This window comes from Herpailurus yagouaroundi, unplaced genomic scaffold (genome assembly GCF_014898765.1).
Source record: "Herpailurus yagouaroundi ecotype Mexico unplaced genomic scaffold, PumYag 160, whole genome shotgun sequence".
In the NCBI taxonomy this organism is placed as follows: Eukaryota; Metazoa; Chordata; class Mammalia; order Carnivora; family Felidae; genus Herpailurus; species Herpailurus yagouaroundi.
In genome coordinates, this window is record NW_024412401.1 from 13821975 (window position 1) to 13835686 (window position 13712).

Below are 13712 nucleotides of genomic sequence, written 5' to 3' on the forward strand. Positions count from 1 at the left end.
TACTGAAAATACTTTTTTTTTTTTTAATTTTTTTTCAACGTTTTTTATTTATTTTTGGGACAGAGAGAGACAGAGCATGAACGGGGGAGGGGCAGAGAGAGAGGGAGACACAGAATCAGAAACAGGCTCCAGGCTCTGAGCCATCAGCCCAGAGCCTGACGCGGGGCTCGAACTCACAGACCGCGAGATCGCGACCTGGCTGAAGTCCGACGCTTAACCGACTGCGCCACCCAGGCGCCCCTGAAAATACTTTAACATAGACATCTAGAAATGGCCCTAGTAGTTCTTAGGATCCAATAAAAAGAAACTAATGCTAACTTTAGGGTAGACTTAAGAAAGAACATTCTAGAAGCGAGTCTTATTAAATACTTATTCATTCTTAAAACCCTGCTCCATAGTTTCCCTTTTGGGGAAAACTTTTCTGTCTTCTCATATCCCTTTTGCTTTGCCTGCGTAAGTGGAACTCTCCTTCTGGCCAAATGTCACTTCCTGAGGGAGCTTTGCCTGGTCCTCAAACCCTTCCCCTACTCCAGCCAAGTCTGATTAAGTTCACCATTATGCTATCCCATAGCACCTTGTAATTCTCTCTCACAGTATTTATCATGGTTCCAGTGTTATATTTATGTATGTGCTTAGTTTCTCACATCTGTCTTTCACATTTGCCTGTAAATGACATGAGGATTGAGATTATCTGTTTTATTCATTGTTGTATCTCCAAGTACAGCACAAGGGAGGTGCTCGGTGAGTTTGTTTAGTGGATGGGTGGACAAAGAAATAATGGGAAGTTTTTAAACTATAGAGAATTTTCCTTTTTTGGACAGCATTAAAAAAAAACAAACAACAGAAGTAAAGTAAAATCCAAATGATTCCACCAAATATCTTGGATAGTCTGTGGGTTGTCTCAGCTTCTTTGGCTGTTAGCTAATCCCCTTGATACCAGAAATGCTTTTGGCTAAGGTAGTACTCATTGACATTTTAAATATTTGGAAGTTTAAGATATCTACTGCTATTACAAAGGTGAGACATTCAAGAACACTTCAGAAAGGTTTTAAATGTAGTCAATATCAAACTTCCAGGAAATCATACAGATAGTTTTTCTGAAGACATGTTATCTTATTCCAAACACATATCAGTGAAACTACCAATACCACAATTTTAAGGTGATAAGCACAAGAAAATGACTTCAGTATGCAGTAATTTAACCTAGTTTGTACGCTTAGCCTGTCAGCAGGGAGTTGGGTTAATTAGAACTTCACTGTCTGCAGCAGTACTAACTTGAATGTGGGAAGAGAGGCTAATGAGAATAAGCATGTTGTGCTGCATTGGGATGTATTTGCATTGATAATCATATTTAATGTTTCATTTGATTGTAAGAGGAGAAGTAGTTAAAAGTGATGGCCTTGGAGGTTTTATGTTTTTATTTTAGCAAAACCATTTTTCTCCCAAATAAAAGCTTATGTGAAGTGTAAATGTAAAAAACAGGTAAAAGTTGAATGTCTCTTTGAGAGTGTGTATGTGTGTTAATTTCTCCTCCACTGGTCTCAGAAACTTCTGGAACATTTTAGAGAATGAGAACTTGAAATACAGTTTGAAAAATAGCTCGGTCTCTACTTTCTAATTTATTTAAGTTCTGGGGAGCCTGGGTTGCTCAGTCTGTTGAGTGTCTGACTTCAGTTCAGGTCATGATCTCGTAGTTAGTGAGTTCGAGCCCTGCGTTGGGCTCTGTGCTGACAGCTATGAACCTGGAGCCTGCTTCACATTCTGTGTCTCCCTCTCTCTGCCCCTTCCTTGCTCATGCTCTATCTCTCTTTGTCTCTCAAAAAAATGAATAAATGTTAAAAAAAATTAAAAAAAATTAAGTTCTATCATATGGATGTTGATTTAGGTCCATAATCCTTTTTATGACCATTTTTTACTTTTTTGTTATCATGTTTAAATTTTAATTCCAGTGTAGTCAGCGTGCTGTGTTGTATTAGTTTCAGGCGTACAATATAGCGATTCAGCAATTCCACATATGACTCAGTGCTGTCATCAAGGTAAGTGTACTCTTGATTCCCTTCACCTATTTCACCCATGGTCCCACCCATCTTCCCTCTGGTAACCATCTGTTTGTTCCCTATAATGAAGAGCCTGTTTTTTGTTTTGTGTCTTTTTTCCCCCTTCAATCATTTGTTTCTTAAATTCCACACATAAGTGAAATCATATGGTATTTGTCTTTCTCTGACTGGCTTACTTCACTGAGCATTATACTCTCTAGTTGGATCCCTGTTGTTGCAAATGGCAAGATTTCACTCTTTTTGATGGCCGAGTAATATTCCATTGTATATACAGTAAACCCTTGGTTTGTGAGCATAATTCGTTCCAAAAACATGCCTGTAATCCAAAGCACTTGTATATCAAAGCAAATTCCATAACCCAAAAAATATTCATATAAAAATGATTACAATACTGTAATATAATACAAAATTATAAAGCAAATACAAAATATGACAAAAAATAAGTTAACCTGCACTAGCTTTGAAAACCTTCATGGCTGGTGTGAGGGAGACAAGAAAAAAGGAGGGTTATTGTGTAGGAAGAATTTCACTATCACTAATGGAATCACTGCTGGCTCAATGGAATTTTTTTCTGTGTACAATGGGGGCCATTGTATACGCTCGCACAATGTTGACTACAGTAAAGAATTAATAAACTCTTGTCATATACTGCATTTAATGTAACTGGAAATAAGGCAGCAGAAGAAAGGGTCTATATCTGTAGGCAGCCTGACCTAGAATGAAGCAAAGCATTCCTAAGCTTCCTCTTGTATGGAAAAACAAAGGACTGTCCACAGGTGCTTAGAAATGACAAAAAATACACGAGAGCCAGTTGTGGACACCTTCCAACATTTTGAAAAATCCCAAATTTCTGCCAAACACCGTGGCCTGAGATTGAGCATCTGAGCATGGGAGATGATCACCCACAAGCCCTCAGAGAGAGAGAGAGAGAGAGAGAGAGAGAGAGAGAATAACCATTGGCTCAGTTGTGATCATGTTATGTTTGGCATCATGTGCTATTCATGTTGCAAAGCATCGCTTGCTTATCAAGTTAAAATATTTTAGAAATGTTTGCTTATCTTGCAGAACACTTACAGAGCAAGTTACTCACAATCCAAGGTTTTACTGTATACACCACATCTTCTTTACCCATTCATCAGTCTATGGGCCCGTGGGCTGTTTCTGTAATTTGGCTGTTGTAGATAATGCTGCTATAAACATCAGCGTGCCTATATTCCTTTGAATTAGTGTTTTTGTATTCTTAGGGTAAATACCCAGTAGTGCAACTACTAAATCATAGAGTAGTTCTTTTTTAAAATGTTTTGAGGAAACTCTGTATTGTCTTCCACAGTAGCTGCACCAGTTTGTATTCCCAGCCACAGTGCACAAGTGTTTCTTTTTCCCACATTCTCACCAATACTTGTTATTTCTTGAGATTTTTATATTAGCCCCTCTGACAGGTGTGAGGTGATATCTCATTGTGGTTTTGATTTGTATTTCTCTGAGGATAAGTGATGTTGCACATCTTGTCATGTGTCTGTATGTCTTTGGAGAAACATCTGTTCATGTCTTCTGCTCATTTTTTAATTGGATTATTATGATTTCTTGGTGTTGAGTTGCATAAATTCTTTATATGTTTTGGATACTAACCCTTTATCTGATAGGTCATTCACAAATATCTTCTCCTATTCCATCTTTTAATTTTGTTAGTTGTTGGCTTTGCTGTGCAGAGCTTTTTTATTTTAGTGTAATCCTAGCAGTTTATTTTTGCTTTTGTTTCACTAGCATCAGGAGACATATCTAAAAAGAGGCTATTATGGCCAGTATCAGAAGAATTACTGCTTATGCTCTCTTACTGGATTTTTATGGTTTCAGGTCTCACATTCAGGTCCTTAATGCATTTTGAATTTATTTTTGTGTGTGGTATAAGAAAGTGGTCCAGTTTCATTCATGCACGTTGCTGTCCAGTTTTCCCAGCACCATTTGTTGAAGAGACTGTCAGACTGTCTTTTTCCCATGGCATATTCTTGCCTTCTTTGTTGAAGATTAATTGACCACATAATTGGGGTTTATTTCTGGGCTTTCTATTCTGTTCCATTGATCTGTGCGTCTATTTTTCTGTGACCGTTTTTAAAGAAAAATATTTCTATTTCTTGGTTTTTGAGGTATTATTCAGAGCAATGTTGAATGAGAAAATCGAAGTGCAATTTTCAGTGTACCACATGCAATTTAATAAGCAAATGTTACTGTGAAAGATTAGATGATGGGCTGTATAGCACACCAAAAATAGAATGAGCAAAATGACATTTTAGGATGTTGTTATGTCTCCACTGTGATGGACGATCATTTGTGAACTTGGCGGATGCCATGTCATGATGGAAGGTAAATAAGACACATTTTAGGCAAATATTGAGAAGTGTTTGCAAGGTCTTTGCTAAGGAAAAATAGTACCAATCCCCAGAATATAAAAGCTGTGTGAAATTCAACATGCAGACTTAGTTACAGCAAACTTAGCCTTGATGAAAGAAGTGTAATGAACTAAGTACTAAATTTGAGCAGAGCCCTTCAGACTAGGCTCGTGGCAAAATAGCTCCACAGTGGTCCCCAGCAGGACTTAGAGAAGACCGTGCTGTGATGGAGGAAAAGATGTGAGGCACAGTTGCTGATATTGGTGTGAGCTCAGATGGGGGTCTGTCTTTTGGCCATTTTTCTGAGGAAAATGTCCCTAGTAGCAGATTCCTCTGTGGCACCAGCTATGAGACTGTAGTCACACCTTTCAGTATCACTGGCTGAACTCTTTCAAGAAGCCACAGGCCACAGCTGTACCCATTGCATTCGGGCCCCTGCTCCATTATTCTCTTTGAGAGGCAAAGTGTGGGGGGCGCCTGCGTGGCTCCGTTGGTTAAGCGTCTGACTTGGTTTTGGCTCAGGTCGTGATCTCACGGTTCGGTTCATAGGATTGAGCCCCACATCGGTCTCTGTGCTGACGGTGTGGAGTCTGCTTGGGATTCTCTCTCTCTCCCTCTCTCTCCCTCTGCCTCTGTCTCACTTGTTTGCGTGTGCATGCATGCACGCCCCGCCCTCTCAAAAGAAATTAAAACCCCCCAAAAAGCAATAATTTGAAACAAACAGAAAGGTTAAGTGTGGCTATTGTTCTTCTCTCTGTTCTTAAATTTTTTTAAACCCATGTATTTCCCTCTGGCATTGTGGAATGACATCACATTTCCTATTAGTCCAAAAAAAAAAGAGAAAGAGAGAATGCATTATTTGGATGCAATCCAAGGAGATTTGGGGTAGATGTGGGGACCACTGATGAGAGACATATATATTCCTGTGGCTCTTGAATCCCTCCCAAATGCATCTTTTTAAGGCTAGAGGAATAACTTACTTTTTACATTTAATTTTTATGTGTAGGTATTATTCCAATGGTTCAAAAGCAGCATATATAAGTACATGGTGAGAAACCTCCCTCTTACCCTGTCCCCCAACTACCCCACTCTCCTCTAATGGATCCCTCTTGTTCTCAGCTTCATGTGTCACCTTCCAGAATTTCTTCAGGCATACACAGACAGGTACAAATATGTGCTCTTGTTTTGGGAAAACTGAAGATTTTTAAGATGCATCCCAGGAATCTGGTAGTTATTTCTTCTCATTTCCAAAGCTCATATACAAAATCCTTGTGATACTTTATTGTAAATGCCATAACAAAGGGCAGAGAGCTCACTGGTGGGAGAGGGCTTCCTGTCCCTGGCATGCTGAGTAAGGGTAGGAAAGCATTGCCAAGTCTGGACGCTTGTAGTACACAATCTCCCTTTCTGTCACTCAAAGTAGAGGGAGAGAGCTGGGAGGAACAAAAGGGAAAAGAAACCAGATCCATACCCAGAAACAATCTACAGATGAAGTGTGGCTGTCTCTTCAAATCAACTGCTTTCTCTCTTATTTCCTAAAGTCATTAAATAAACCACAGCCAGTGCCAGTGCAGTTCAATGAGTTCAGAGCAGATCCCTCGGTCTTGGCAAGCCACCCAACTGGTCCTAGAAATGGGGCTGGATTGAACCAGAGCTGAAAGAATTACAGTGTTTCCTTCCTCTGATGACTCTCTTGGGGGACATGCCTGGAATGAGTGAGCGCAGGAGATGAGGTGGTGTTCGCTCAGAGGCACAGCTGGATGTACGTGTGGAAGTGGGGGCTGTGCTCCAGTGTTACATTTAGAGGCTGTAATTCCACTGCTAGTTTTCCTAGCTTATCCTCTCTTACAACATTTTCCTTATCCCAACCACTGTCTCTTCTCTGGAGATCTTAAAGTTACCATTGAGGCTTGACACAACATAGATGCTACAGGGTCAGGCTTGGAAACTCATTCTAGGTGAGGTTTTCTCCCTCAGTCCCATGTACTGAGTTAACATTTACATTAAGACTTCACTTTGGCATTCTTCCTAATTGATGAGATAAAAGTCTAACTCCTAACTGAATTATTCTCAGAACATCACTGCATGCACCCAACATTGGTGGTTGCCATTAGAAAAAATTGTATGAGGACTTCATGGCAGATGTAATGCTTACCATAAGCAGATGCTAAAAAAGTTCTCATAAAGGGACACCAGTCAGATCCCGTTACTCCGCAATCATTGATCACCTCTCTGTGACATTTTCTAAAAATCGTAGCATTTGCTTTTTAAACTCCATTAATTCTCAAAACAGCCTTTTACGTATGGGCAAGAAGGTCAGTTTAGACTCAGAAGAGTACTTTCATTTTTAACCTTACTATTCTAGAAGTGGGAATGGTGAACTTGAATCAGACAGATCTGGAATAAAATTTGCCCATCCATCCATCCATCCATCCATCCATCCACCCACCCACCCACTCATCCAGCAAATGCTTAGTAACCCTTTACATAAGGGACCTAGGCAGGGTATTCCTATATATGTCAATGTGAACAAAATGGCTTAAATCCTTGTATTCATGGAACTTACCATCTAAGAGAAGAGAAACTAAATAAAATAATCCCAGAGTGTGGTAACCATTATGCGGGAAACAAACAGGAGGCCGTTTAGAGGGTAACAGGATGAGAGTGTACAGATAGTGTAGATCAAGTAGGTAGGGAAGCCATCTGCGAGAAAGGTGTTTAGGAAGAGGCTCCAAGGGTGAGCAGAAGTTAGCCATGCAAGGAGCAGAGCCAGGTGCAGAGATCAGCATGTGCAAAGTCTTTGAGGTAGGAGAGGGCATAGTGTATCTAAGGAACTGAAAGATCTATGGGAGTTTGAATTCTAGCTAGGACTTCAGTAGCTGTGGAAGACAGAATTGCCACTCAATCCTTTGAGCCTTCATTTCCTCATATTGAAATGTCAGATAATGGTGCACACCTCACAGGGTTGTTGGGAGAACTTAATGGGTATTAAAGGAAATAACATGTAGTCTACTTGAATCGCTTGACATCTTCACAAAGGTCTCTGAGACCCCAGTTGGTCCTTGGCACCCAATGTGATTGACCTGTCCAGGCTCCTGATCATTGTATGTAGACTTGGGGACCAACCATCACGTGGACTAGAACATCCTCCATCCCTAGTTTTTCACACTCAGCAAGAGGAGAGAATGGGCACAGATTTCATTTGTTCATCTTAAAAACTTTGGACATCAAAAGAGAAGTAGGGGAGGGAAAGAAGAGGAGGGACAAAAAGTGAAAAGAAAGGATTTTATTTTCTAAAATGTGTTTCATTATTTATGGAATAACTATTAAAGACCAGATAGGATTTCTTAACTACATTTGGAGAGGGTTGAGGTTTGGACATAGGTGTTCAGAAAACAATAAAGAGAGCTGAAATAGTGGTCATTGTATGTAGCAGACACAGTACTTAGTAAGTTTTGTACTTTATCTCCTTTAATCTTCACACGAATCCTGTAAGATGGGTCTTATTAGCCTTGTTTTAAAGATGAAGTGAATGAAGCTCAGATAGAAAGGTGGACCTCGCTCAGTTCCTGTCTTGTGGGACTTAATATGGAATTGGACAAGTCTTTGGTAACAACGAGAGTCTATAAATTTAGCATGCTGTGTGTAGAGTTGATATATTTTTTAGAATGCTTTATTGTGGCGGTACCACATTATTATTAATTTTTTACTTTATTTAATTTGTTTTGAAAGGAAGAGCAGATACCTGTGTGAGCAGGGGAGGTGCAGAGGGAGAGGGAGAGAGGGAGAAAGACAGTCTTGAGCAGGCTCCACGTCTAGCGTGGAGCCTGATGTGGGGCTTGATCTAATGACCATGAGATCATGTCCTGAGATAAAATCAAGAGTTGACTGCTTAACTGGGCCACCCGGGTGCCCCATCATTAATTTTTAATAATGATAATTATTATCATTAATAATGACAATGCTATTATCATGAATTTATCTCAACTCAATGAGCATTTGCTGAATTCTTAACTAATGTCCCAGACGCTTTAGTGGGTGGAGATTTGTAACACACAGCTTTGTCTTGGGGATGGAGAATAACTGATAGCTCATTGTAGCTAGGGTGTGCAGTGGAGTAGGACTGGTTAGTAGCGTCTGAGTGATGGTCACTGTAAAGAGTTTTGGATCTTGTCCTATGGAAGAGTAGCATTAGAAAGACTGCTCCCTAGCTATTTTTAGACAGGGCTTTGTAAAAATCAGTTCATCTGTGGGGCCATGGTAATAACCTTCCTCATAGATTATGTGCTTTCTTTTTAGGAACAGTGGACAGTGCCATGGACCTGATCTTGATCAATTCCCTACCTCTCGTGTCTGATGCGGAAACATCCCTCACCTGCATCGCCACTGGATGGCGCCCCCATGAGCCCATCACCATAGGAAGGGACTTTGAAGCCTTAATGAACCAGCACCAGGATCCACTGGAAGTTACTCAAGATGTGACCAGAGAATGGGCTAAAAAAGTCGTTTGGAAGAGAGAAAAGGCTAGTGAAATCAATGGTGCATATTTCTGTGAAGGGCGAGTTCGAGGAGAAGCAATAAGGATACGGACCATGAAGATGCGCCAGCAAGGTAACATGCCCCTTAGTTGTGGGCAGGTGAGGTGTGCTGAGACTCACACACAACTTTTGTTTTGGCAGTTGCTCACTCAGAGACTGGGCATGAGCTGTGTGAGTGTGGAGCTTGAAGACCTTGTCTGCCTCGTTCCAGGCGTTGCTTGTCTTTGATACATGTATAGCACTAGAGATAAAAGAGACTGGCCAGTCCACTTCTTGCACATTCAGCCCCTCCACTAGACACTGTGCCTAGGTCATGAGATGAACTGTATTATATTTTGTACTAAGAGCTTCATGACCCTTATGGAGATCTGAACAGGTTACACGTATGTAATAGAAAATCACAGTCATGGAGACAACTAACTGTCTGTGCCAAAATATTGGCCGTTTTGAGCTTTCTCATTGAGTTTTCATTTGATTCTTTGTTTTGCTTGCCCCTGAGTATTCTTAACAGAAGTGAATGTTTTCAGGGGAAAGTGTGGTAGAGATAAGAAATTTTAAGGGGAAGCATCTATCAATAACTCAGCTTCATTGGTGACTTAATGTATCAGTTTTCTGGTGCCACAGTAATGCTGTGTGTCACATGACCTCAAACCGCAGTGACCTACAACAGCAAGCACATATAGCTTATGAGTGTAAGTCAGCGGGGCTGATAGGTGGCTCTGCCATTCTCGAGTGGGCTTTCCCACAGATGGATGTTGGCTGCCTGTAGGCTTATTATGCTGGCCTTGGCTGAGCCAGCCTGGCTCTTTTCCATGTGTCTGTTATCCTTTTGCAGGCTAACCTAGGTATATTCTCACAGAGATGGCACAAGAGCCAGAGAAGAAAGGGAAACACACAAGGCTTCTTGAAACCCAGTCTCAGTAGTATATACTCTCACTTCCCTCTCATTTTTTATTGCCCAAAGAAAGTCAAACAGCTGAACCTAAAGTCAGAATGGATGGGCATCACACAACCAAATGGCAAAGATTATGGTGACAGGGAGGGATGAAGAACTGAGGCCCTTTTTGCAAGTGGTATACTGTTCTTGGAAAGAGACCATGATTTCATTTTGAAAGATGAATAACCACACTTAGCTCACAGAACACCAGAGCTTTGAAGGGAGATGTTGAGGGCCTTTTGCAAAGGGCGCAGGGGGGCTGGGGGCCAGGGGGGAAGGGGGGTCGTGTATAACTCTTTGCTACCACTCCCCAAGGCAGTGATGTGATAGAGACTTTCTCCCAAGATACAAGTGGCTCTAAGCTAAATCTTTAGGCCAATCCTGATGGCAGTTGGAGGAGACAGTGTTGTGAACGTTATTTAATGATTCTATTTTACCCCAGGGCTCCCAGGCCTGGCCAGGCAGGTAGACTTCTGGTATCTAGGTGCTGCCTGCTGGGAAGATGGTACAGAATTCCAGCAGAGATGACCTTTCCTTGTTCTGACTCAAATGGTCTGGCCACTCAGTCATCAGCCCTTTTTACTGGGCTGGTCATGCCTTTAGTGAAGGAGTCCTTTCCAAATTGATGTCATCATAACCACAGGGACTGTGGCCTGCGAATGTGTCATTTCTTGAGATAATGACTGTGTGAACTCTTCGGGGTTTGATTTGTAATCATAAAACTGATCCAGATAAATAACACACTTCTACACATTTCTCTTATTGGCAGGTGGTTGTTGTTGTTGTTTTGTTTTGTTTTTTGTTTTTGTTTGTTTTTTTATATATAGGAGTCTGCATTGTTTTAGACCAGTGTTTCTCAACACTGAACGTGCTTATAAATTTCCCATAGATCTTGGTAAAATGCATACTCTGGTTCAGTAGGTCCTTGAGGAGAGTCCTGAGATCATACATGTCTAACAATGCCCCTGGTGATCAGGTGCCTGTGGGCTGTGGACCACACTTCCAGTAGCAAGGGTGGAGAATTAGCCCCTAGCTGGGGTCCACCTGAAAACATTTCTTTGAATTTGCTAACATTGGTAATTAGAAGATTTGAAGGAAGCAAGCTCATTTTCAAGTCAAAAATGATAAAATTGCTATTCATGACAAATGAAGGAAAAGGTTTCCTTAGCAAAAGTGCAATGTTCACCTTTAGATGACACAAGGGTGAGTGGGAAAAGCGCACAGCAGACATTCCCAGGAAGGCAGCTCTCCGCTGAGGGGAGAGAGTTTGAACAAAGGGATGTGAGGTGTGCCAAAGCTATCATGGCTAAAAAGTCAACTCTATTATTTTTTGCCTGTGTCGTTCGGGATTTGACCTGTGTAAAGAGTTATGTCTCTTTGCTGATAATTCCCCATTCTGAATGAAGATAATCTGAGATTTGTCCCCAGTGGCTTCATAGGAATGAAATATGAAGTGCTGCTGTGCTCTTTCCGGGCTGGCTTGGGGCTGAACTTGACAGTGTAGAAAGAAGAACCTGTAGAAAGTATTAAATCAGAACGTTGGGAGTCAAAGACCAATGACTGTTCCAAACTGACAGTCAAGGCCAGCACAGGTAAAGGAGAACTTAAATTCAGTTACATGAGGTAAAAGCAGACTTAATAATGTGGAGATGATGCCTTTTAGGCTCCTTTCCCCTGACTTTTAATTCCATCTCCACCATTTATCAGCTCTGTGGCCTTGGGCAAGTTACTTAGCACCTATTGGTCTCTTTTTTCATCATTTGTGTAACGAGCACACTAATAATACCTTCAAAACTGTATTCAGTTTTAAATAAGGTATCTACCAAAAGCCAGTTCCCATGAGTGCATTCACATTAAGATTTGATCGACACCACAGATGTGTTGCTAAAAGCTTGGGTGACATGAAACATTGTAGAATAAGTTACATAATAACAATAGCAGTTTGTAAATGTTGGGAATGGAATTTGAAGCCAAGCGATCCGACTGCAGAGCCTGTGTGGATGACCACCGCAAGACCCTCGGTATATCCCTCCCACTTACTGTGAACCGCCCTCCCCGTTTCCGAACACTTGTTGGGAACAGAACAGTTCCAATGGAAACCCTGCAAAGCCGCCCAGGGCACAGTGAAGGTAGTTTGGGTAGGTTTGAGCTTGGCTGTGCAACCAAATGGTACCATGGAGGCAAGTTACTTCACTGAAATCATGTTTCCTCCTTTGAAAAGTATCACCAGGATAGAGATTTTTCCCTGTACATTTGAGGATCAAATGAGAAGACCACCAACCTATCTGGCTCATTGTAAACGTTCAATAATTATCATAGTGTCCTGGAATAAGCAATAATTAAGTGAGACTATTTTCTACTCAGTTGTGGAAAAAATTGAATACCATTCATTAACATAATCGGTATACAAAATTTATACAAAACAGAAAATGAGGTAGTACTTTCTTTCCTGCATTCATTTTTTTAATGTTTATTTATTTGTTTTTGAGAGAGAGAAAGAGGGTGTGTGCACGAGGGGGAGGGGCAGAGAGAAGGAGAGAAAGAGTCCCAAGCTGTGGGTTTGCGTCCCCACGATCTGTGAGATCATGACCTGCGCTGAAATCATGAGTCAGATGCCTAACTGTGACTGAGCCACCCAGGTGCCCCCTTTCCTACATTGTAATAACAACATCTCAGGGTGGTGAAAGGATTCTGTATCTTTTACCGACCATCCAGTAGCTGAAATACGGTGTGAGGAAAGTGATATCCTTTATGTGAATCAGGAAAACCTCTACAACGGTGTCTTCATGGTACTATTAATTCCCTAGTAACACATAATGGGATCTCAGAGGTGTCTGCCCAGGGACACAGCAGGATAGGATAAACATGTATCCCTGCTTGCTGCTGACTCGTGCATCTGGGGAGGAAGTGGAAAATCCATTTGAGATGTGCCAAAACATGCTTAATTTGGCTCACACACTCCACATGGCCAAACTGTTTTTTTATCAATGGCATCATGCAAAAAAAAAAAAAAAAAAAAAAATCGAAAGCAATTTGTTCAAACCTCCCTGGTGATTTCATTTGGGGGTCGGGAGGTATAAATGAAGTTTGAAATATTTTCACATGCAAGCGGCTGTCTCAGAGTTTTCCATCAGGAGGAAACACAGGTTATTTCCTTCCTATTTTCATTCAAGAAATAACTTTAAGAACATCAGACCTTCCAAACACGATTTGTGAAGTTGACAGAGAGGAGCCATTTGTATCTAAATAACACAAATGAATGTGTTAAAAGCCTAAAGAAAATAGGAACATTTGAAATCCGACCCATTCATTTATTCTTTCATTCCACGAGTATTCTTAGGTGTCTCTTTGTGTCACACATGGGAGGTACAGCGATGGTAGCATGTCCTGAGTGTTTACCCGCCTGACATTCCCCTAGCAGCTTTATATACATTACTGTGTAATTAAGTCTTTACCAAACGTGTATCTGGTGCTGATTATTATGACCCTGTATTAATAGATGAGGCCTTTGGCTATTGTAACTTAGATGCATTCACACACCTAGTATCCACTGTTGGACCTAGGAAGGATAACCCAGGCTGATCCCAGAAGCCAGGCCCTAACCAATGCCCTGTGCTGCCTTCCAAAACAGACGTGCCCTTGTGTCCAGGAGGGTTCAGTCTAGCAGGGCAGCTGTGCTGTTGGGCCTGGAAGGGGAAAGTGCAGGGCATTTAGAGAACAGCCTTGGGGCACTTACCCTGGGTCCCGGGGGCGGAGGGGGGGGGGGGATGCACATTACTGACAAAAGCCAAAG

The 13712-nt window shown here is 41.3% G+C and overlaps 1 protein-coding gene across 3 annotated transcripts in view; it reads left to right on the forward strand.

Annotated features, from left to right (window-relative positions):
- Window positions 1–13712, forward strand: part of TEK (TEK receptor tyrosine kinase) — a 109212-nt gene that overhangs the window by 39815 nt on the left and 55685 nt on the right. For all 3 annotated transcript variants that reach the window (XM_040481412.1, XM_040481410.1, XM_040481411.1), the window contains exon 2: window positions 8744–9055. In XM_040481412.1, coding sequence (XP_040337346.1) covers window positions 8744–9055 — 312 coding nt within the window. The remainder of the gene's footprint in view (window positions 1–8743; window positions 9056–13712) is intronic.